This window comes from Hipposideros armiger, unplaced genomic scaffold, assembly GCF_001890085.2.
Source record: "Hipposideros armiger isolate ML-2016 unplaced genomic scaffold, ASM189008v1 scaffold_52, whole genome shotgun sequence".
Lineage (NCBI taxonomy): Eukaryota > Metazoa > Chordata > Mammalia > Chiroptera > Hipposideridae > Hipposideros > Hipposideros armiger.
The window spans coordinates 3738084-3762979 of record NW_017731402.1 but is presented as its reverse complement, the minus strand read 5'-3'; the positions used below and the strand labels follow the sequence as shown (position 1 = coordinate 3762979).

The 24896-nt window shown below is 44.7% G+C and overlaps 1 protein-coding gene across 2 annotated transcripts in view; it reads left to right on the top strand.

Moving 5' to 3' along the window:
• The window catches only part of ALPK2 (alpha kinase 2), a 128804-nt gene that overhangs the window by 89797 nt on the left and 14111 nt on the right, over window positions 1-24896 (top strand). For both annotated transcript variants that reach the window (XM_019640688.1, XM_019640687.1), the window contains 7 exons: window positions 2822-6164; window positions 9164-9311; window positions 12022-12149; window positions 12250-12285; window positions 16163-16437; window positions 17883-17971; window positions 21687-21904. In XM_019640688.1, coding sequence (XP_019496233.1) covers window positions 2822-6164; window positions 9164-9311; window positions 12022-12149; window positions 12250-12285; window positions 16163-16437; window positions 17883-17971; window positions 21687-21904 — 4237 coding nt within the window. The remainder of the gene's footprint in view (window positions 1-2821; window positions 6165-9163; window positions 9312-12021; window positions 12150-12249; window positions 12286-16162; window positions 16438-17882; window positions 17972-21686; window positions 21905-24896) is intronic.

Sequence of the window (24896 nt, the reverse complement as noted above, 5' to 3'; positions counted from 1 at the left end):
CCAAGTAGATGAATTTACACAGTCAAGGATTTGCCATATATATATATATATATATATATATATATATATATATATATATATATATATATATTTACATGTGGGGCTTCACCAGGCTAATTTAAAGTAGGATTTTATTTTAAAAGGAAGAGAGAGGGGGAGTGAGTATGCCTTAATAGGAACATGACTATTTTGTAAATCGAGGCACGATAGCATGGCTATGATGATATATTCCAAAGACAAAGCTCATCCAAATCAGAGCTTACTTGTCCTGTGTTTTCCCCTCTCCAGGTGTTAGCTTCTTCTCCATATCAGCCTGTAACTCTGTTGATATGGCAGCAAGCAATAACGAGTGTGTAACCTCCCAATAAGTAACAGTGGTTTAACTTGAGCCCTTTGGAAAAATTTGCCGAGGGCCTGGCAGAGAATTCTGCATATGGCAGCTAATCCATAAATGTCTGCTGGCACTGGTGCTATTGTGATGAGGGCAAGATCTTAAAATAAAAGACTGACATAGGTAGTGGAAATTCAGGCAGGAGAGGAAGACTCAAGCAAGGGCCATGGTGTTTGGGGTTAGACAGTCTCCCTGCACATCTCGAATCATGACCAGGAAGCTACCCACACTCTCTGTGCTTAATAGTTCAGTGTATGTATGCTATAGTTCATTATAAATAAAAAACCTGAACCAAAATAGCAAATGAATTGAACGTTCTGTACAGGTGTCAAAGACATTCAGGTGTGGAGGTGAAGCCAGGCACACATTAAACACCTCGATACCTTTTTGAAAGCTTACTTCTTTAAAAAAAAATTTTTTTTTATTGGGGAACAGTGTGTTTTTCCAGGACCCATCAGCTCCAAGTCAAGTAGTTGTCTTCAATCTAGTTGTGGAGGGTACAGCTCCGTGGCCCATGTGGGGATTGAACCGGCAACCTTGGTGTTATGAGTACCGTACTCTAACCACCTGAGCCAATCGGCCACCCCAAAAACCTTACTTCTTATTTCCCAGAAATTAGCTTCCTTGTTTTCCCTTTTCCGGTTTAATATCATGAGAAAATGGGCTATCAAAACAGAGTAAATATATTTTTCTTTTTAGAAACACCAGAGTGTGAACCAGTATTGCCCCTGTATACGGTTAAGTCTGTTTCAAAATAGAGCTGTCCCAGAGTCAGGAGCAGATGGGCCCAAACCCTTCAAATTTGGAGCTGGAATGGCTGACGTTGGGTAGCACTGTCTCACCCGGTACATGGTTCATTCACTTCCTGCTTCTTTCAACAAGAGCTATGGAGAGCTTGGTAGGTACTAACCATGACAGGCCTTGAATACAATGTACCATGGGAGCGATCGCCCTGCACATGGGCATCTTGCCTGTGTTGTACCCTCATCACCTGGGATTCTCCCTAGTACCTTGGGAGCATTCAATAAATATTTGTTGAATCCATGAATGGTCCCAGCACTCATAGAGATTATAACAGGAATTATAGTAAATTTCTTCATGTTTAATAAATACTTTTATGCCAATGAAATCTGAGTTAAATGAGCATCAGGGTAGCTTTAAGGAGAAAAGGTGACGTGAATCCCTACTGGCCGCAAGCAGCCTGGGGGGAGTACAGGAGGGGGTGTGGTTACGCTGTTGCCTGTGTGCCACTGGATGTGTGTAAAGGGATTGATGATTCTCATCTGTGGTTGATGGAAATAAGCCTCAGGTCTCTGGAGCTGCCCTGTGCACAGGAACAGTTCAGCTTTACTTTGTCGTACGCTGTCTCCTCCCGCCTTTAAGCCCAGGCATTGGTTTCTGCACATTTGAATGTGGCTGCTTCAAAGCAGGAGTCCTGGGGGCAAAGATGGCAAAGCTAGTAAAAAATTAGCAGCAATTCCCTTCTCCTTAGCTGGGCATGATGTTGATATGCATTGAAATAATCAATGAGTTAAACGTTTCTAGAGACAAGAATTTAGTCAAAGTTTGCTGCTTCCTCAAACAATATCCGATATCACAGAACATTCAAATAGTACCATGATTCCTTCCTTCCTTCCTTCCTTCCTTCCTTCCTTCCTTCCTTCCTTCCTTCCTTCCCTCCTTCCTTTGTCCCTCCATCCCTCTTTCCCTTCCTCCCTCTTTCCCTCTCTATCTCTATCTTTCTCTGTCCCTAATTCTAAGCAGCCCTGGGTCCCCAATTTCTTGTGGACATGTTTCATCTGTCATAAGGCATCTGTTTTAAAGTGGGGGTGGCATTCTAAGATTTTATGACCTTCCTGGAGCAGAAATGATTGGCAGTGATGATGGCCAATCATAACCCTATTACTTCATTAGAGGTGGCCTCAAAGGCCGCGCCTCTCTGTTTTTTAGTAACATTATTAACCAGCAAGGTGTCATATCTGGGGATAACATTCACTCTATGCCACTTAATAAGCACTGCATTTTTCATTTGTTATGATCATGTGAAATGTATCTTTCTGGAAAGGTACATACAAGCTTTTATGGCTTACTTGATCAAAATAGTTAATATTCAATTTATTTCCATCTTTTTTCTTGAGAGAGAGAAAACCAAAATCATTCAATGATGATTCTCAGGAACCTCTTTGCTTATAATGGGCAATTTGAACAAGGGTCCCCTGGAACATACTGTTGCTTAAATTTGCATCTCTCCAGGAAATCTCTAATAGCTAGAGAGAGTTTGGGGATTCGTGTTCAGATTTCAATCATTCCTGCTGCTCTTCTTGTTTATTATTACAGTCATCAAGGATTAACACTCTTAGCATTGCAGTTACGCCCTATTGTGGGCTCTCCCAGAAACAATTCTATTAATATCGCTTTTCATCTTCCTAGGTGCAAATTCAGGAAACAGTCAAGGAAAGAATCTCTCTCAGCCAGATGCCAGCTTTCTCAGAGCCCGTCGGGGAGGAGTCTGCATTTACTGGGACCACAACGAATTCCTTCCCCAACTTAGGAGCGATCAACGAGGAAAATGCGTCACTGGCCCAACACCTGGAGATAGAAAGGTGTACTCAAGGCCCACAGCAAGAAGAAAACCAAGACAGAGAAGACAATGCACCTGGACATATCTGGGAAGACCTGGGACCTGAGCTCAGCCTCCCAGGAGCCAATCACGCAAATATGTCCAAATGTGAGCTGCCAGTGCGCCTCCCCCAAGAGGGCGGCACTGACGCCAGGGAGCCCGAGGTTCTCTCTGTTGCTTTCCCTGTACCTGCAAACATTGTCCCCACCCTGGAAACTGTGTGTGATGGGCCAAGAGGCAGAGAAGCAGTGTGTGTGATGGAGCTTCTTGAAGCAGGAGACAAAGGAACATGTGACACCATGGATCCTCAGGTTGGAGCCCCAGTGGATAAATATTTGCCTCAAGAAACTTGCTTCATAGACTCAGAGTTGGCAGAAAGTCAAAGCAAAGTATCTGATTTATGTTCACCTGATGAGAAGACACTGGACGTTCCTTGTCAAACACAAGATTCAGAGCCTCCACAGTCTACATGCAGGAGCAACAAGGATAGAAACTCGGCTGTGTTCCCTTCTTCTATCATTACCTGCACCGGGAACATTTCACAAAAAATCAGTGAAAGTGCCACAGGGGAAAATCCAGCCCAGGTAGAGAATGCCACCTCCATGCTGGCCTCCACAGGACAGGCTAACCAGGAGATGCTGAGCCCCAGCGTCTCAGGTGGGCTTGAGGAAAGACAGCCTCTATCTTCTGAAAAGAACTCTTCGGTGCAGTTTGAAAAAGGAGGTGACGAGAGCCCCAGTACCAGTTCCCCGGATACCACAGACATACCAGCCAGTCATAGTTCAACTGTGAAGTTCCCTCAAGAGATACCAACAACATTAACTGATAATCTTGAGGTAACCAGGGAGAGTGGGGACACGCCCACTGTTACCATTGCCACCAATGTCCACCCAGCCAAGTACCTCCCTGTTTCAATTGCTGGGAATAGCCATGCAGATGGTCCTGAGGAGAGCTCACCTCTGTTACCACATGACGATAGTTTTCAACTTCTTGCCAATGGACTGTTGGGTCCTATTTTAAATGGTTCTACCATTGAATCTCCAAAAGAGCCCCTTTGCATGGCTCCCAGGGAACCAGGAGTCCCAGTCTGTGTTCTCCCACTCTCAGAGGGAGAAGGTTTCTGTAGCAATTCCCCTCTTCACATTGATAACCAGCCTGGAGATAAGAGCTGTACCATGGACAGAGCAGACGATAGGAACCTTGAAGAGAATTTCCAAGAAAAAGGAAGTGAAACAACACAGAGAGTCCAGCAGGAGAGACTACCCCACCAGGGTTCTCTTTTAGAAGATAATTTCCAAGAAAGTTGCCCTATGACATCTACTGCTCAAGGGGACATAAACCCAGTGCCCTTGGACCACTCATCAGCAAACTCTGGGGAAGAAAGAAGGCAGAGGTCAGGCCTGGGGACTAGTGTGTCTGTGGTGGCTAAAGCTACTGTGGAAGATGACAGTCAGGCTGTGAGTAATGATCCACCACTGTCTAATATCCTCCCACAGGAGTATCAACAGAGTGGACCAGGACATTGGGAAGCAGGCAGCAAGCTGAAAATTATAACTCTAGAGGCTCCTGTTGCAGAAGTCTGGCCATCAAGACAACTGACAGATTCTGAGTGCAAGGAGTCAGGAGCTGGTGCCGTGATTCCTGACAGGGTCTGGGCTCTATCTGATGTTCTGAAAACAGCTGCTGCTGGGCCAGAGCTGGACCCCTCTGAAATAACAGCATCAGCTTATAGTCCACAGGCTGGGTCTGGCTCAGCCCTTGCTAATAGAAGAATCCACCGTACACACTGGAGTAGTCTTTCTTCCCAGTATTTGAACCAACCTCGATTCCTGGAGTCATCTGTGGACCCTGTAGGTGAGCGATTATGTGTCATGGATCTGCCATCAGAGGCTGCCGAAACTGGAGGGCAGGAAAGTGTTAGCACTGTGAGTCAAAACCAGGAGGAAAACCACCTCAGCATGGATCACGCTGCCTCCTTTAAACAGTGTCTGACCTTCCCTAAAATCCTAGAGTCTTCTGTAGATCCCATCGATGAAATGGGTGTGGTGGAATGGAAGGCGGAAACACAGGAGCCTTCTGAATCCGCTCTGCGGGTCATCAGAGAGGAGAATACATTGAATGATGGCAACTTGGACCAGAGAGTGGACATCCAACCTGCCATCTTGCCAGTCCCATGCCCCCAGCAAAGTGGGGGAACAATTTCAAGTGAAAACAGCATCAACAGAAACCAGGAAGCCAGTGACAGAGGGGACGCTGGTCAAAGTCAACATGACAAAGCAAAAGTGGACATCCAACCTGCCATCTTGCCAGTCCCGGGTCCTGATGGAGGTGGGGAGACAATTCCAAGTGGGTACAACAGAAGCCAAGCACAAGAAGGCCATGAGAGGCGCTCAGGGGTGGCTGAGCAAAGTACAAACCACAAAGCCGATTTTGTTTCCCCCACTTCACCTCTTTCTAGCTGCCTTGCAATGACTCATGCATCTGTTGGAGTTGATACTCACAACACCATAGGTCAAATTCATGACGTCCCTGAGAATGACTTAGTGGAGCCCAGAAACCTTCAATGTGCGTTTTCTGAGTCAGAGGAGAGGGGGGCTATCATGAGTGAGTGTGATAAACACTTGTGCTCTCCTAGTGGTCTTACTCAATTGCCTTTTGCTTCCTCTCCTGCGGGAAACATCACAAACTTTTCAATCAGCCACAAAATAGAGGAGCCCCAAAATGGGGACACCAAAGCCAGTGCATCGGGCTCCCCAGCAGTGACTTTGGCATTCATTTCAGGAGAATGTGTGTCAGAGACAGTTCCTAAGACACTGCAGGACCCGTGTCAACCCAGCCTCACCTTGGGCCATGGGAGAAAGTCAGGGGAGCAGAGCCTCACTCACATGGCAGCCCAGACCGGCAGATCCCAAGTGACGGCGTCAGAGGAGGTCAAGAAGAAGCAAAAAACCACAGGAAGCGGATATTTAGCTGAGGGAGTAAAGAAGAAAATTCTGTCCAAGGTGGCTGCCCTGAGGCTGAGATTGGAAGAGAAGGAAAATGCCAGAAAGAACTCTGGCTTTCTTAAAAAGATTCCCAAACTTGAAACATCAGTATCACACACAGATGAGAAAAAAGACCTCCAAAAGCCACCTTGCCAAAGAGAAGGAAAAGGTGAGGCTCTGTGGCATTCTGTCACTGTTAAAATGTGGGTTTTTCAACCAGATGTGAAGTTCCCATGTCCTCCTGAGTCCTGTGCAATTAAGGTGGGTGTAGACCAGGTGGGCATTGATGCTATGGCTGTGACTAAATAGCTCGGCACATAGGTAGGCCCGCGGTTCTCAAACTCGAATGGCCCCTGAATCACCTGGAGGGTTTGCTAAAACAGTGCTGGCACCACCTCCAGGGTTTCTGATTCCATGAGTGGGCTTGAGAAATTGCATTTCTAGCAAGTTCCCAGGTGATCTTGGGGGAGAACCACTGATACAGGCTGCCTGTTGGTGTTTAATCGAAGGAGCATGATTAAGATTCCCTTCTGTTTAATTATCCTTTAAAAATATATTTTTAAAAGATAAACAGAAGCATTAATCAGTGTAGCTAATTAGTATAATTAAATAGACCACATGTTAAGTAGGATTTCCAGAAATAAACATTTTTAGGTACAATTTGGGAGTCTCCTCTTTAATCATTGGTGTTCATTAAAAAGGGCTTCATTGAACATTGGGGTTTCCTTCCAAATTTGAGTATAAAACTCCTTTCCAACTCACCCTCCCTTTTATCTGAGTCTAAAGTCCCCTGAGGTCTCTGTTTCAGGGTTCAGACTCCTTGTGGCTCAGAATCCTTGTATAAAAATTGCAGTCACTTCTGCTTTGCCCAGGGAATCACTTCAACCCCAATTTCCATCCCATCACCTGAATTTTGGCCTCTTTTATGTCATGTTTTAGCCCCTTCCCATGAAACCTGGTAGAAGTCAGAAGAGAAGATATTGTAGTAAGTGAAGGGACTTGTGGGGGGCTGGAACAGAGCACAATCCACCCCCCCACCCCCGCACCTCCCCTTAGCTCCAGGAGAGGGGTTTTTCCTCTTAATGGAGTCCTCAGAGTAGGAGGCTGTTGCTTGTCATCCCCTGTCCACATCTAAGGGGCCCGCCCTCAGCCCTGCTACAGAAAGCATTAAATACAAAACTGCTTTCGGAAGAGTTTGGAGGGATCCAACCAGGTTATTAGTATACACTTTTAAAGCCCATTTAAAGACAATGAAGCAGTGTTTTAAAAGATCTCTACAGTGGGTCACGCCAGAGGTGAACAATCCATTTGGAAGTCTTGTCCATGGTGATTCAAGTTACCCGGGAGAAAAAGGACTGTCCCTGGACCGCATGCAGCTGGAGAGTTTGACCTCAGCTGCCACACAGGCCCCCTGAGCACAAAGGATGGCAAAGACAAGGGGTGCAGCATTCGGGGAAGGGCAGTGCTCCCGCCCCCGGGACCTACTGGGGTGAGAGTTGGGGATGACTTGGATGATTTTGAAAGAAATGGAACAAACTGAGTAACCTAGTTTGACATTCAAGGCTCAGTACAGCTCCACTCCCAGACCTCCTCTCAGTTCCTTCGTCTTTGTTGCTGGCTCGACCCCACACAGACAGGGGCCCTTTCCAAAGCCCCGAGGCCTCTCGTCCACGCCAGCTTCGTGTCGCTCAGAGACCCTCATTTAGTTCCACTGCCCATGTTATGCCCGTCCCTCTGTCCCCTCATTTCCTCTGTGTTCAGAACTTACCACAGGTTGTGGATGGGGTTGGCATCTTAGGAACATTTGGGCTCCTACAAACAACCCAGGAGGACTGACATTGCTTAGTGGTGGCAGGGCCCTTTAGGAAATATGTCCCGGAGGAGGTGGGCTTGGTCAAGACTCTAGACTAAGAGTATGAGACTGGGGGCCTAAACAGCTAGAACAGCTAGCAACAGCCAGCAGGGCCCAAGGAATGGAAATGGAGTTGACCATCAATAAATACTTGGTATATTTTTTCTCTCTCCCATAATATTGTTAGTACCCTCAGCTGCTCTCCAGTTGAAGGATGTGTTATCCAAGCAGCCCATTATCACTTCCTTGGAAGAAAATAAACCTTTAAATATGCATTGTGTTATCCAAGTGTCTGTTGGCAGCCAAGGAGAGATGGGAAGCACGTTTAATATATCAACCATTCCACAGCAGGGGAATTTGATGCAATAGAGCAAACAAAGCATCAGTATTGATGACTTTTGTCTTGGCTGTGGATGATGATATTTTATATTACCAAAGCAAGCTGTAGAGTTATGGAACTTGGTCTCTAATCAACGGGCACCACATTTCCAGTAACCTCACTGCCAGCCAAATGATTCTGACCACCTGGCTGGGTCTTCTATCCTTGTCCTGTTCTAATGTCTATGCTGCCGCCCAGTGGCTGCCCTCAGTAACTACACATTTGTCCGGCGCTCCAAGCTCATTCCTGATTTAAAAAGTAGTATTCAAAGGTCTCCTCCCAAACCCTGGACAGGGTTCCTTATTGCTCCTATTTCATTCAAGTAGACACTTCGGTTCTGCTAATGAAATTGATATCAGACATCACTGCAAACCACCAGGATATCTTCAGCCAAAGACAACGGTAATCAGAGGAAAGATGGATGAATACTTTTCAGCAAATAACTCTTGTTGAGTTGCCTTTTACCTCTGGGAGCTTAACCACAGTTATTTGGAAAATCCAGATTCTATTTCCTAATCCCCAGCTCTGATTTTGACCTGGACCATCTGGTGACCATTTAAAAGCATTTTTATTTGAATCAGGTCCTATAGACCAGGTATCTATAATTCCCCTCAACCCTCTCCCATCTTTTAAAAATATATCTTTCAAGTCCTATTTCACTTTGTGCATTACAAACCTCGCTCAAGGAATTTTAAGTAATGGGAAGTAAGAGTTTCCTATTAGATTGATTCGTTCATTTTCTTACAGTGTAGGCCAGCCACATTTCCCCTCAGACACTCAGTTTCCTCATCTGTAAATTGAGGGTCATAATTATTACCCCTGTCTCTTGGGATTGTTGTGAGAATTAAGTGAGGTGTAATGGGGACGTCTTTTGCCCACTCTAAAAAGCTCTTTGCAACTATTATAAGAACACTGACCTGCAACTCTTCGTGTGTAGCTCCGGTATTGCTGAAAAAGATCGAAGCTGAGATGTTCCCTGATCAGTCCGGAAATGTGAAATTAAGCTGCCAGTTTGCCGAAATTCATGAAGATTCTACTGTCTGGTGGACAAAAGATTCAGAGTCAATAGCGCAAGTGCAGAGAAGGTAAGATATTTGTCCCTGGTTACTTTTCACAGTTGTTGCTTGTCTATTTCACAGCGTCATTTTAAAATAAAATAAGAAATAATTGGAAATGAAAAGGAACATTGAAGCAGAAATTTCACACCCAAAGTATCCAAGAAGAGTAAATATGGAAGACAAATGTCTGGACAGGGAAAAGGTGGTGGGTTCTTGCCTTGGCTTTGCCACCATTGAGTTTTGTGGCCTTAGGAAGTCATGAAACCTTTCATTACATTTAACAATGTAATTTAAGAAACTTTAAATTACATTTTTAAATTTTAATTTTTAAAACCATTACATTTTCATTACGTTTCAGGGAACACGTCAAATCATCTTCCAGTCTGAGGTTCTGTGGTCTCAAGATTAAAGAGCTCTCTTCTGTATATCTGTGAATTTTGCTGTGTTTTCTGTTTCATAAATTCCCATTCACCTGACAAAGATCAAACAAAGCTAAGAAGGTGAATCAAAAGGAAAGAGCAATCCGTGAGGTTGCAGAAAAGTAGCCGCTATTGAGGGTAATCAGCAGCCATCTTTCAGATGGGAAAACCGGGTTCTTTCTGAGGCCCTAGGCTGTTAGGAGAAGGAGAGAGTGCGAATCATTGCCAGGAATTTCCTGTATGGGGTGCATCTGGTCAATGGTTTCCTAAAGCACCTTCCTGGCAATAAATGCTTGTTGAAGTGAACTGACGAACTCAAGCCTCACCTGACACACCTGAGGAGATGTGGCTCTGTCTAGAAACGGATCACCTGGTTCGATGGAAACCAGCCTAACCCAAACAATTCTCAGAAGCTTCTTTCCGCCGAAGGAAGTCCAAGTTCAGCGACCTGAGTCATGGGAGGTATTCCTATCCCCTTAATCTTGTCACAAGTAGACTGAAAAAGTGAGAACATCTGAGAGTTTTCTGTATAATTAAGTCAAATATGTCTGTTTGGAACATATGTCTGGAAGTTAATGTCCCCAGTGCAACTATGAAACATTTGAGATATAGTTCTGTGTCTATAACATCACTCCAGAAAGTCTAACGGGATTGTGATTGGTGTAATAAACTCACTTTGCCTAAAATACCATCCTTACCCTGCTTGTCTCATGTATGGCTTCAGAAGAATTAGAATGGAGAAATAATAGCTTGATTTTTAAATCAAGGATATTCTCTAGAGCTTTATAAAAAAAGAAGTACGAATTATTCATTTAAAATACTACTTTCAGCCAAGTGCAATTAACCAGCACTCTCTGCAGCTTTGCTCTCAGGTCAGATTTGGCACCTGAGTCTTTCAGGTTCCTTTTCCATTTTGAGGTGTCTTTAGAAAACCTAACCTCTCTAGGGAGCATATAACATTAATAGCATGCTACTGGCTGATGATCTGTGTCCATGACCTTTCAAGCCTTACCGATGTTTGCTTCGTTTCTTCTTGGCAACACTGTCTGGTATAGGCACAACCACTTGCCTTCTTTATGCTAATCCTGGAGAATATTTGGGAGTCATAATTCTTCTATCTATTAAGCAATCATTTATATTATTTCAGGTGGGATTTCAAATGTTATCAAATTTCCTTCACCCCCTAGTTCCAGCTGAGTGTTTCCTTTACAAGTCCCCCCATGAAATATCTTACTGCCTCGTCAAGATATCATTTTCAAAAAGTTGAAATTGCTCAAGCAAACATAATAGGAGCATGTAGCAAAGATCTTCTTCAACTCATTAAATAGTGAGGAATCAGTAAAATGGTAAGCTGTTCAAAGGAGAATCTGAGCAATGAAGATTTATATGGCCAATCAGGCAAAAGAATGCTGAAATGGGTTTGCAAATATATGTGTATACAAAACTGTTCGAGTGGCACTAAACCTTGGGGGGGTTATCTTTTCTCCTGGACAGAAATCTACCAGTCCCAACTTAATAGTGTCTGGGTGGGTTCTATTGAAATAGTGAATAGCAAAGTCAAACACAGAAGCATCCTCCTATAATTACGTTCTCCTTGGGTGAGCCCATTAAACAGTGACATCCAGAGGACATGCAATCATCCTTTTCTTTTTGTCCCCACATTTTGGAGACTTTTCCTTAACAGGCTAACATGTGAAAATTAGGTTTCAGGACACTTTCTTGTGGCTAGGGAAAAGCGAATGTACTCTGAGGACACCCAGAAAAAGAAAGTGGTAGCTTTCTCTGAGTATTTGTGCAGTGTCTTGGCTCCATGAAGATCTCAAGCTGGCACCCTCCAATGCTACCTTGGCCTTCAGTACCTTCTTCGTAACCAGAGTGCCCTGGGCTTTTGAAAGGGCATTTATCCCCATGGAGTGGATTGGCTGAGAGCTGAGCAATGTCTTGGGGCATAGGCTGCTGTTGAGGGCAGGTTCTCATTGGTTGGCCATAGGAAGGACCCCTGAGGACTTCTCAGCCTAGGCTGGATGTTGTGCAATGGGTGCTTCCAGCCCTGCCTCCTCCCTGGCTCCCTGGGGCTGGTGATGGGTGATGGGGTCTTCTGAGAAGTCCCCGGGTTATGCCTTCCAGCCAATGTAGAACTTCTTAGCCATGTTACTCTGATCGCACTCATGGCAGAGGCACCTTTTGCATTTGTCCCCCTTGCTTAGCTCCACTCCTGTTCAGCCCTTTCTGCATTTGGCCATTTCTTCAGCAGTATATTAGGAAAAATACAACTTGAGAATGATGACGCAAGCCAATGTTAATGTCCCCCACTGCAGTGCAGGCGATAACTCCACCGTGTCCTTGGTCATCGTTCAAGCCAGCCAGAAGGACCAGGGCCTCTATTACTGCAGCATCAAGAACAGTTATGGAAAAGCAACTGCTGAATTTAATCTTACCGCTGAAGGTAAGCCTCAGCTTTTCCATTTCCAAGGAGAGCCACTAGCTCCAGCCAGTTCAGAGCGTTTGTATTCATTGAAGGCATTCTCTTCTGTATCTTTTTCTAGTGCTCGAACAACTTTCAAGCCACCATGATACTAAAGGTAAGCTAATCAGAGCTGGATGTCAGGGGAGATGGGCCCACCTGTAAGCATGAAATAGCTCCTGGAACCAATAGTGGGAGCGACATTCCCACGACCCTTCGAATTAAGCAGGAGAGAGTGCAGGAAATGAAGGACGGTTCATGAGCCATTTCAACCCGATTGTAAGGCCATTATAAGTTCCCTAGGTGATGAGTATCCAGAAGTGTATCATTTATGAAAGAGATCAGGCTGTAGTGGGGCGGTTGCTGGGAACATGTAGAGGGGGAATTTGGGGTTAGACTTTTTTCCTTTAAGCATCAGACTTGCATTCAGCCATCTGCGTGGAGTTTTTCAGCCCCTGGCACTTACGTAGCATGTTTCGTTTCTGCAGTTTACTTTTCAGTTTGTCTAGCTGAGCAGATTCCCACAGAGAGCCAGGTGTCTAGAAGAATAACTCCATTCATTTGCATCTTAATGAAAAATGAAAGATGGGTTTTGGGGCTTTTTTTATTTTTTGGCACTTGTGCACACCTGATGTAGCAACAGCTCAACAGCGGCTCCCGAACTCTCACCCTGCCAGGGGGCCACCCCCTGAGTACAGTCTGGTGGAGCCCATGCTCAGTTACGTATTTTCTTTTAGGGAAAATTACCTGTTCCCACACACGGACCCACTCCCACCCAGTAGCGTGCTGGTAAATTTTTAACAACTTGCCTAAGGGGTGGGGAAGGCCCTGAATTCCAGAGTTTTCCAGTTTCTGTGGTGTAAGTACTCTCACCGTGGCCAATTTTAAACTGCCCATGTGACATCTTGAGAACATGAAGCTGGGAAGAGCTGCCCACAGTCAGCTCTCAGGAGCTGGAGGGAGCCGGCTCAGGCACACCTCTCAGAACCCCCGCTCCCCATGTTACCACAGCTTTTAGCACAGTTTATGTATGACCCTTGGTCACTTTTAGGAGAGAGATAAATAAAGCTCTGATAATTAAATTGATTCAGCATCTTAAAGATGTATCACATATGCTGATTTTTAAAGCAAATACCTGAAATCTTTTTGAAAATAAGACAGCAAAGGCAACCAAGATACAGTCACATTCAGTACATGAAAGGCAAAAGGCTTGGATCTTGGCTTCGAAATGGTCTAGCAAATATTGTGATATTTATCCAAAACAACGAACTTAAATACAAACTCTTTGCCAACCTACTCCAATGCTAAGTACCTGTCTTGACTGTGTAGTGTATTTGTGATATAATTTTAAGCCCTTCCCCTATTTCTGTGCCCATCTCCCCCAAAGTCAAAATATGCAAAAGAAGGCCCTTCCTTCTTACCTCTCAGAAAACACAATTACCTTTAGAAGACGGGCTTCTCTGTCTCCTCAGCTTCTTATCATTGCTTGGCTGTCACACCTCACACACTTGCTATGACCTCATTCATTTAGGTTTGCAGAAACTCATTTCTTGAGGCTTTTACCAGTCAGGAATGAGACCCTAGAGGAGATAAGCTACCGGCCACCTGGTGAAAGTGGCGCCCCTGTGGTAGCCCTGTGACTCTCACCACAGGGTTTGGGTCTGTACCCTGAGGACATCACCTTCTGCCAGCTTCTCCCTGAGGCTGGGGGTCTAGTTTCAAGGACTCATCATGTTGGGAGGCCATACCTGTCCTTTTTCTCCCCTTGCACTTTAGATGAAGACACTTCCAATGATTTCTTTACCACCTATTTTATTTGGAGGGATCTCTCCCGCTAAACATTTTAATTTGATACCTTTGAGGAGGAACAAATAACATTTTACAAATTGGTCTCTAATTAATAAACTAGTAAAACTCAGTTCATGAGAAAGCCCCAAATGAATGACGGTCCAAATAAAATACAAAATAACACAACTTAACGATAGCACACAGGACTTGCAAAGAAAAGGCCTATGATTGATTGATCTTTGTTAAGTAGACATTTTGGTTGGAAATTATAGACTGGAATGTTAATGATATCATATATAATACTGTACAAAAATTTTATTGTAATTTCTATAGTCTGGAACATTAAATATGATGAATCTTAAAGCATAAAGTGCACGTCTTACTTTTAAGAATAATTGAATGTTAGAAATTTGGGGACTTTTAAAGAGAAACAGAATGTAGTAAATATAGTTTATATTTATTGGGCTCTGGTGTATACATACAAAACTCTTCCTAAGTGGCAGTAGGGGCCAAATTGTTATATTGAAATACATAGCTAGGATTGAGATTTGGTTTACATAAAAACTATTCCCTCTCCATTTTGTTATCTAATTTTTAAATTTAACTTTTAAAAAATGGGGCTGGCCAAGTGGCTCAGTTGGTTAAGAGCTCACTCAAGACTTTGAGCTCTGGGTAACAGCAGTTCGATGCCCGGCCCGAGCTGAGCAGCTGCTGAGCTGCCGACAGGTAGCAGGATGGCTCAGCTAAAAAAAAAAAAAAAAAAAAAATGAAACTACTCTTCTCCATAAATTGAAAATTTTTTTTCTGGTTCTATTACTTAGGATGAAATCTGTATACAACTATCTCAAAATTTATCTGGGAAAAACGTCCCACTTGCCTACCCATTTTCCTATTTCTCCACCCCAATTCTCAGTAGAAACCCAGGGCTGGTTACTCAGCAGGAGACTTCTGCTGGCCTTCGTGAAAACCCCTGGAGGACCCTTCAGAATACTCTTCCCACTGGCACCTTCACCCACTTTTTCTATTTGAAAACTCCCTCTTTCTTCTTTTCTTTCTGGCAACAACTTGGCCTAGACATTTATCAATACCCTTTAAAAATAGTTTCAGCCTCCTTATAATTTTAACAGCTACGTCAGTCATAGGCTGCTTTTGAAAGATATGATTTGAAAATATTTTTTTAAAAACAGAAAAATATTTCAGTAAATATTCTAAATAGAACGGTGAAGTGGGACTTCCACACAATCCGTAATGTCTTTCTTCTTTTAAATATTCAGGAAGGTAACAGTTTGCAATGACTTTGAGGAGTGGAAGTCATTTTTAAAAAAATTCTAAACAATCTTATTTCATTGAAAGCCATCCTACATTCTTCTCTTAGCCAGTCAGAAGTGTGACTTGGTCGTCTCTAGTTTAAAATGGAACATTCTGATTGAATCCATTGTTGTCTGAAACGTGTATAGAATCAACTCTGAAACAGCTGCTAGGAAACAAAAAATAATTCTACTTTTCTTATTACAAATAAATCTAAAATCATTCTACCTTTCTCAATTTCTCCCCAAAGGCAGCTCTTTTTACTATTTTGGATTTTGCCTGCTTATTTCTTATAGTTACCAAAGGCTTTCTCAAGAGGCGGTATTGCCCCCAAAATGGCAAAACTTGGTTTAGGGGGAGGCAAGAAAACTTATTCTTTTTTGTGTATAAAGCATAGATATACATACAGTACATAAGCAGATGTACAGTACATCTACAGAATTAAAGTTTTATAATATGAGGGGCAATTAGGAAAAACAATTCTAAAAAGGATGAAAAAAAAGGTTGAGAAACATGGATGGATCAGGTCTTATTATTGCTCCTCCATCTTCTACACCTCACCCGTTTTTTCAATTTACCTTTAATTTCCTTTCATGGTTCTGCATATATTTTCCAGATATGTCTAAAATTCTTTTCCTAGTCTCCCCAGTTTTTTTCCAACCAATCTCCCTCCCTTCTATCTGATCCACTGAGTCCTCACTCTGACCTTCCGATATCCCCCAATCCTGCTCCTTGGCTCAGCAGTGTCCCCATATAGGGACAATGACAAGGAAGGCCTGTAGGACTTAGAAGGGGAAACAACACTGAACTCCCAACAGAGCCATAGCTCCGAGATGAGAAGGGGGTGTTGGGTCATGGAGGAGGATGTGGTGTACAGCTAAAATTGAGCTATGTTTTAGGATGTGAAGAGATTGAATTCAGCCAGCTCATCTTTAAAGAAGACTTCCTCCACGACAGCTACTTTGGGGACCGCCTGCGAGGTCAGATCGCCACGGAGGAGCTGCACTTTGGAGAAGGGGTCCACCGGAAAGCCTTCCGCAGCAAAGTGATGCAGGGCCTCATGCCCATCTTCCAGCCCGGCCACGCCTGCGTGCTCAAGGTGCACAATGCCGTTGCCTATGGGACCAGAAACAACGATGAGCTCGTCCAGAGAAACTACAAACTCGCTGCCCAGGTGGGTCCACCTGCCCTAAAGGTGTCACTTGAGGTGTGAGAGGGACCCCATGATAATCAGACTCAGAATTGATGGTAGTGTCTCCAAGAGGGTGTTGTCTTCCTTTGGGGTGTGGTTATCAGAGAGCCACTGGATTAAGGCTGACTGCTGGGAATCCTGTCTCAGTTTCCAGGGATAATTACTTGGCCTTGTGTCACCCAGATGGGACTCAGCCTGTTTGGAGACACCTCACCAGTTCTGACCTGGACTGAGACCATTTCTGTTCCTAGGAAGCTCCATGAGATCTGTGGGGCCTTGAATCTACTTGGACACAGGATGATGTGGAAAGTGGGCGTTCTGAGCTAGACTGGGTGATAGGATCCCCAAGGACAGCTGAAAGAAGGAGCATTTTGTTTTGGATGGAGGAGGGATGGTGGGATATATTTAGAAGTGCAGGACGGAAGCGTTTCCTGCCTTCCTGAGTTTGGTTCAATATCAGCCCATAAGCTATGATTGACCTAAGTCTGTAAGTTCCCACCGCTCTCTGTTATTGAATCACAGTACCCTTGAGGCAAGAGGGGAGAGTGGGAGAGCATTAGCTTCTCTCTCTGCCCCCCCTCCCACCTTGGTCCATGTATTTCACTCTTGACACCCGCATGGGCCAAGCTTTCAGAAGAGTGGAGCTAGCTCTTTTACAAACTAGGGGGCCTTTATAAATTTTTACCTAAAGAATGAATAGATTAGACTTACAGGCATGCCTTTGGTGCTGTCAAGCATTAAGCATCCATGATTCTCTCAGATGTGGCAGTGTCATGTGGGCCTTGGTGCTTATGAAGCCAGCCATCTTCTCCGGGTGTAGGATTTTGTTAACTGTATTTCATTCTCCTCCAAATTCACCCTTCTTTTTTCTTTTCTTTCACTGAATATTCCTTCCATCTCAAGTATTATCTGGCCCAGCTGTGGAAAATCCCCCAGCATCCAGACTCCCACTTAAAAAGGGGCTACAGAGTGGAAAGCAGGATCCAACTTGCTTTTCATAAGCCAACAATCTTGTCAAGGTGTTCACTATTTACAGCTCAAATGATGCCTTTGGAGAAGAACCTCAGATGGGAGAGCTCATGGGAAACCCAACAGGTCCCCAGCTTTGTCTGACATCCTGTCGAGGGGCCAGTCCCCTTAGCTCAGGGATGAACTTCAGCCATGTGGTTGTACAAAGTTTATAATTGAGGGCCACCGGGCCCCAGAGACCACTTGACCTTCACCTGGATAGTTCCTTCAGGTCTCAGAGCTCCTCTGCAAGTGGACAACTGTAGGTGGCAATACTTGTTGCTTCTATGCCCCTAACCAAGGAATGGGTTTCAGAATCCATTGGCTCGATCTCTATTAGGAAATCTGACTAGCTTTACCAAGCAACTCTCTGAATTTCCTCTAATCACTTTTTCCCCCCATGTGTTTGGGTGATATAGGAATGCTATGTTCAAAATACTGCCAGATACTATGCCAAGATTTACGCTGCTGAAGCACAGCCTCTGGAAGGCTTTGGAGAAGTGCCAGAGTAAGTGTGTTTCCCCTCTCCTGTATTTCCACTGCTGGCTTGTTGGGGAATTGGGGGGCCTAGACAGACGAGAGGTTGGGAAGAACCAGTGGGACAAGCATTTCAAATGGTCTCTCTGTCTGTAAGCTATGAGGGCACACATGGCTGCTATTCTGTCATCAGAGGCTTAAAGAAAGATAATTGGTAAGTATTCTTTAAATAAATGTACAGGTGGATAGAGGGATGGATGGATAGACGGATGGATGGATTCAATAAATGTATCTATCATGTTAACTAGAGAAGGAAGGTATCTACTCTCATGGATATTACAGTGTCTAAACAATAAGAAAATATAAGAGAACACGAGACTATTGCAAACAATTAGTCCTATGATGAAAATAAAATGTGGTGCTGTGTCAGGGAAGAGTGAATTGGTGATCAGGATTACAGGAATGTATACCCACTTTCAGGAATCCCACAGAGATAAACTACACTGATTGCTTTTACCTACTCATTGACTAAATATTTATTCATCCCAGCAAATTTTAGGGTGCCTGAAGGTTGTGTTCACTGGTCTGTTTATCTGGTTGAGATTATATGTGCATGCTTAAGGGGAAAGAGACAGGCTGCGTGTTGGAAATTTCAGACAGAGCAGCATTCATATATATTAGTAGAAACCGGGAGAAGAAAGAAGGAAGGAACTCTTGTCTACACGGACCCTGTTAACTCACAAAATGGGAACAATACTCTCCCTGAGGTTGTATGTTGGGTATGCCATGTATCAAGTCCAATATTTGCTGCTGTTTACCAAGAAAGGCCTCACATACTTACTTAATACACAAACATTACTCAGCAACTTCAAGAAAAATTAACATAACACAAGGAAAATATATAACTGCTTTTCTGTTTAATGCACTAAACAACCTGGAGCAAGTTACGGCTTCGTATTATAAAAACTCACCCCGTTCTCTTTCTCCTCTAGTCCCCCTCTTCACAGTCTCTGTCCTCTTAAATTCTTCTCAAGGAGGAAGAGGGTCAACTGGTAATCGCTCCACCACACTCGGAACTGCAGTGCCCTCAGGCAGAGGCAGGCCCAACTTTTGTGCGGCTTGACTCGTACGCAGTTTGGGGCCCTCTCTAAAGAAAAAAACACAAGATGATTTATGTAAAGACTATCCAGGGACTTGGAAAGAGCCTGTGCAAGGGCTTGTCACACAGGGGCTTAATCAGTTTCATCAGCACCCCAGTAAATATGCCACTGCCCCGAAGATGGGCTAGGACATCTTGGTATCCAAAACCCCTTTCTCTTCCTTACTGTGGGAGAATTTGTGAACACATGAATGGTGATAGGATATGGAGGGATAAGGGTCCTGAAAAAGGCACCCATAGGGGATGGGTTTGTTGGATGCCCTTGCCTCTTATTTCTACACAATCTTTACAACCCAAGTCAGGCCACACCACACCTGGAAAGCCTGCCGCCCGCCTTTATGAGTTAGGAGGTGGGGGCTAGAGGCTCCTGTGGTTGCCTCTGGAAAGCAGAAACTCTGTCTTTTTCATCTCCACTCCCCTCGTGAGTTTTTGAGATTCTGGCACAAGCTATTCAGTAGACGTTTGTTGAATAAAAAGGGTGGAGTTGCCAGTCACCCAGATGGGGTAAATGTAGGAGTTTGGGGTAAATGAGTAGTACAGTTTTTGCCATGTTAAATTTGAGATGCCTTGTAGACACTGAGTGAAGATGGAGAGTAGGTCTGGAAATGTGAGTCAGGAATTCAGGGCAGAGGTCTGGGCTGGAGCTATAAATGTGGAAATGGTTGACATACGCACTGTACTTAAAGCAAGGAGGTCACTAGGGAGGGTGTGCAGAGAGAGACGAGCTGCACCCGGGCATGCCAGAGTCTTAAGGTTGGGGAGAAATGAGTAACCACCAAAGGAGGCAGAAAAGAAGTACCCAGGGAAATAGGAGGAAAACCAAGGGGAAGTAAGTTCCTGGAAATCATGGGAAGGTGTTTCAACAAGAAGTGAGACCCACTGTGTCCAGTGTCCGGTGCCACTGAGAGCAAGTATGGCAGCTGGGAAGAGACCATTAGACTCAGCAACACGATGCTCATGGTGCCCTGGACCAAAGCTTCTTTAGTGGGAAGGCCTCTTTGAGTGGATTCAAGAGAGAATGGGAGGGGAGGGATTGGAGATGGTGAGTCTACAGCTGAATTGAGTTTTGATGCAAACTGTGAGTCAGTAGTTGAAGCGGGCTGTGGGGTGCACATGCTGTATAGAAATACTGCAGCATGTTGCTATGCCCTTGGGAATGACTCTGTAGAGGGGGAAATTGATGGAAGAGACAGGGGGAACAATTGCTGGAGCGATATCCTTGAGTATTTGAGAGGGGTTGGGATCCAGGCACAAGTAGAAGAAATGGTTCAGGTAAGAGCAAGGAGGGTTCATCCATAGAAAAGGTGGAAAGGCGGAGGATATAGGCGCAGACCTTGGGAGGTGGTGATATGTGGGGTGGCAGCTTTTCGAAGTCCTCTTCTTATTGTTTCAGTTTTTACAACAAAACAGGAAGCAAGGTCATCAGCTGACAGTGGGGTTGAGGGAGGAGGTGTGGGCAGTTAGAGGCGCGTGGAGCAGGTATGAAATCATCAGTTAGGATGGTGTGACACTGAATGGATTAGCACTGAAAAATGCATTCAGGATCTGATCACTTCTCCACCTCCAGCTGCCATCATTACTGCACAGCCCCCTCACCGGATCTCCCTGCTTCTGCCCTTGTCCTCACATGGTCCATTCCATGCCAAGTGGCAAAAGGATCCCAGTAACATAGAAGTTTGATCATGTCACTCTTTTGCCCAAAACCCTCCAATGGCTTCTCATCCAACTCATTACAAAGGGTAGAGTTTTTTAAATGGCCAGCCAGACTCTCCCTGTTCTCACTGATCTACCACCATCTCCCCTTGCTCACTGCACTGCAGCCACACTGGCCCCCTCACTGTTCTTTGAACATGCCAAGAATGCTCCCACCCTGGAGTATTTTCCATTTGTTGTTGCTTCTACCTGGAGGGTTTTTCTACAGATATCCTCATGCCCCTTTACCTACACTTCCTGCAGGATTCTGCTCAAATGTGCTTTATTAGCAAGGCCTTCTCTGACTTCCTGAAATAAAATAGCAGCCCCTCCCCCACCCCTGCACTGCCTAGCTCCTCTGCACTGCTTTATTTTGTCACATAGCACGTAGAGCTATGCATTTACTTGTTTATTGTCTGTCTCCTTAACTTAAATGTAAGATCCATGAGAGCAGAGCATGTTTTCTTTACTGATTTTTTTTGGAACAGTATGTGGAAGAATGTCTGATACCTAGAAGCCACTGAATGAATATTTGTTGACTGAATGGAAGAGAGGGAGGGAGGGAGGAAAGGAGGGAAGTTGTCTGTATGATGGATAGGTGGATTTAGTCACATGACCAACAGGTCATTGAGATATGACTATAATGGGACATTCATTTATACATGAGCAATTAAACTCCATCCCAAGGAAGAGTTTCTGACCAACTGTAGGGACAAATAAACAGAAACACATCCTTTTACCCACTGAATAATCACTGGGGAATTTTTAGCCTAAATCTAATGGAACCAGGGGCTTATTCTGAAGCTCCCTGCTACTCCCGATGAGATAGAATGCCCCCAAAGTCCTTAGTCCCTCCTGAGAATGTGATGTGTGCCCACGTTCTCTTTCCTTCCAGGATCATTCCTATCTTCCTGATCCATCGACCTGAGAACAACATCCCGTATGCAACAGTGGAGGAGGAGCTGATTGGAGAATTTGTGAAATATTCTATTAGGGATGGAAAGGAGATCAACTTCTTGAGAAGAGAATCAGAGGCTGGTCAGAAGTGTTGTACCTTCCAGCACTGGGTATATGAGAAAACAGGTGGCTGTCTCCTGGTCACGGACATGCAAGGTGAGGAAAGCAGCTTGCCCCAGGCTCTGGGGACGCTGTGGGCCTAGGATGTTCCTGAAGGTGAGGAGTGGAGGTGAGGGAGCAGTCGGCTGGGTTCCCATAAACATCTTCACCAGCAGAAGGTGTTAGTAATGTCTCATCAGAAACAAGGTGTGACAAAGGAGCCTAACATGACAAGCTAAGGGAGATATAAAGTACATTTTAATAATTCATGCCAATAATCCCTTCCCATTATAAGAGGAAACCAAAGATCGACTTTATTGTTATGTCCTCAACAGGCACAGACTCAGAAGTATATATGGAAACCCGGAGATGCCACAAGATAAATTAAGATGTAATAATTCATTCTTAATAGGGGAAAGGGTCTTTCACAGTTACTTTAGATTTCAAGTTCCCCTGGCGAATTTACAGCATGTTTTCAATTTATACACACACTTTTTTAGGAATACATTTGTTGTATGAAATGGGGATGTCATACTTAGTTTTCCCACAGAGATAGCCTTGAGACATGTTGCCATTTGGGGGTCTCCAAGACCACCCTGAGGTTCATTAATCTGCTGGAAGAACTCAGAACTCAGAAAAGCCTTTATACCCATGGCTATGGTTTATTACAGCAAATGGACACAGACTCAAATCAGCAAAGGGAAAAGGCGCATGGGGCAGAACCCAGGAGAGGCCAGGTGGGAGCTCCCAGTTGTTCCCTCCTGGTGGAGTATTGTGGACAGTGCTTACTTCCATGTGTAGCGACACACATGGAGGACTGCTAACCAGGGAAGCTCACCTGAGCCTTGGTGTTCAGAGTTTTTATTGGGGGCCCATCACATAGACATGACATGACTGAGCTTGACCTTAGTCTCTAGCTGCTCCAGATTTCCAGCCGATACCACACAGCCCAAGGTCCCAGGTAGACAGAGACAGTCTTATCGAGCAGGACTTTCCAAGGGCTTAGAAATTACCTTCCACAAGTTGGGCAAGGATCGAACCTTTGTTTGAGCTAGGTCAATTCTTTACTACACAACAATGTTCAAGTACACACATTCAGGCGGAGATCCCAGGAAACACGGATAGGAAACGGAAGAAGTGTAACAGGAAAAGGGAAGGCAGCTAGTAGGGTACCTTATAATACAGCCAGTTACCACTCTGGGCAGCTGAAGCTCACGCCTGATGGGGGAACCCTGGGAGCCTTTGCAAAGCACACTTCTCAGAATTATTGTGCCCAAGGAGTGAGGGAGCAGGGCTATTTATACACCAACCGCCTTTAGTTACCAATGGGAGGCTGCTCCTGGTGGGGGTTTTAACTCCCCTGCGCTTGCCAGCTACACATGGGCAAGCCAAGCTGAGCAAAGCAGGCTCCTGTGATCAGAGAAAGTTCTTAGACAAAGAAATGCTGGTGGTGGCACCTGGAGGTGGGGCCAGCGTGCAAGGAAGTGGTTAGTGTGACGGCAGTGGGTGGGGTTCTCTCACAGGGGTTTCCTATTCCTTTTCCTGCCCAAATAATCATGCTGTGAAGAAAAATCTGAACTATCATTGGACGCCTACTAAATGTCAGACATTGTCATATGGAAGGACCCTAAGATCTTTCAATAATATAATAACATGCTGATGAAGAGTAAGATTGCCTCTGGCTTCTATCCCTGCTCCTCAGTTTCCTAGCTGCTAGCCTTGGGCAAATTACCCAACTCTCTGTGCCTCGGTACTTTTCACAGGGGGTTATTGTGAGAATCAAATGAAATAGTGTTCTGTGAAAAGGCAGTGTGTGCAAATCAGCCCCCAAATGCCGAAGGAGCTGAGAGACCGAAGAATGAGGTAGACAAGTCCAGCTTGCTGGTTAATAAATTTAACAGGGAACTTACTTACAGGAAATGCTTGTCTTGGGCAGTGGCAAGATACGATCTCTGCTGCCTTCCCCTCCTAGACCACCTTCTTTTATCCTCCCTCCGAGATGGACCTGTGCGCTCTGGGAGAGTGCGTGGGTGATCAGGGGGAGATGAAAGGTCAGATGTCAGCAGGCCCTGGAGCCAGGATGACCTGAGAGATTAGATAACACCTAGGGCTCCTTGACCCAGAGGAAGGGGTAGTGGAAACTCAGTGACTAGCCAGAAACCTCTGTACACATTCCAGAGTCCACCTGGGGGAAGGGGGTGGGGTCAAAGGTTGGGGCTCATGCACTCAGAAGTTAAGTTGGCAGATTCTCTTCAAGATGGAGTCCGCTTTGCAAGATGGAGTCAGCTCTGTCCACACAGATAGTAAAATATTTAATGAAACATGAACCCACAATAAGGGTTCCCTATTTTAAAAAAATGTTCATTTTGAAATAACCATAGACACAAGAAGTTGCAAAAACGTCCAGAGAGGTCCCCACATCCCCTTCATCCAGCTTCGCCTAATGCTAACATCTTACATGGATGGCTGTAGCACGTCATCAAAACCAGGAGCTTGGTGTTGGCACAATCTGATTAACTAGACTACAGACCTTCCCTGAATTTTGCTAGTTCTTGTATGCACTCCTTTTTTCCCGTTATTTTTGCTTAACCTTCAAAATAACCCTGCAAAGCAGATATGATGATCCGTATTTTCCAGAGGAGAAAACAGAGGCCCAGTGATCTAATTGCCTGCTGTCACTCACCCAACAAGCAGAGGGGTCCAAGACTCCAACCCATGGTTTCTGACTCCAAACCCCAAACTCTTTGCACTCACCCACAAATCTACAAGTTGGCAGGAGATTTCCACAGTGTCTCCTGAAATGAAAGGGCCCCGTGAGGGGGTCTTGGAAGGCCAGCAGGGAAGTGCAATGTTACAGCCTTGCAGATGGAGCTGGTCTGCAAATTGAAGGCAGCCATAGCTGCTGGCTTTAAGAGGCTTCTTCCCTGCCACACACTCACAAAACATGGTCTCACCAGGCTCTCCTGTGCCATCGTTGATACTCCCCCATCTTTTTTTCTTCAGAGCTCATTTTGCATTAAATATAATTCTTCTACTGCAAAGTAACATC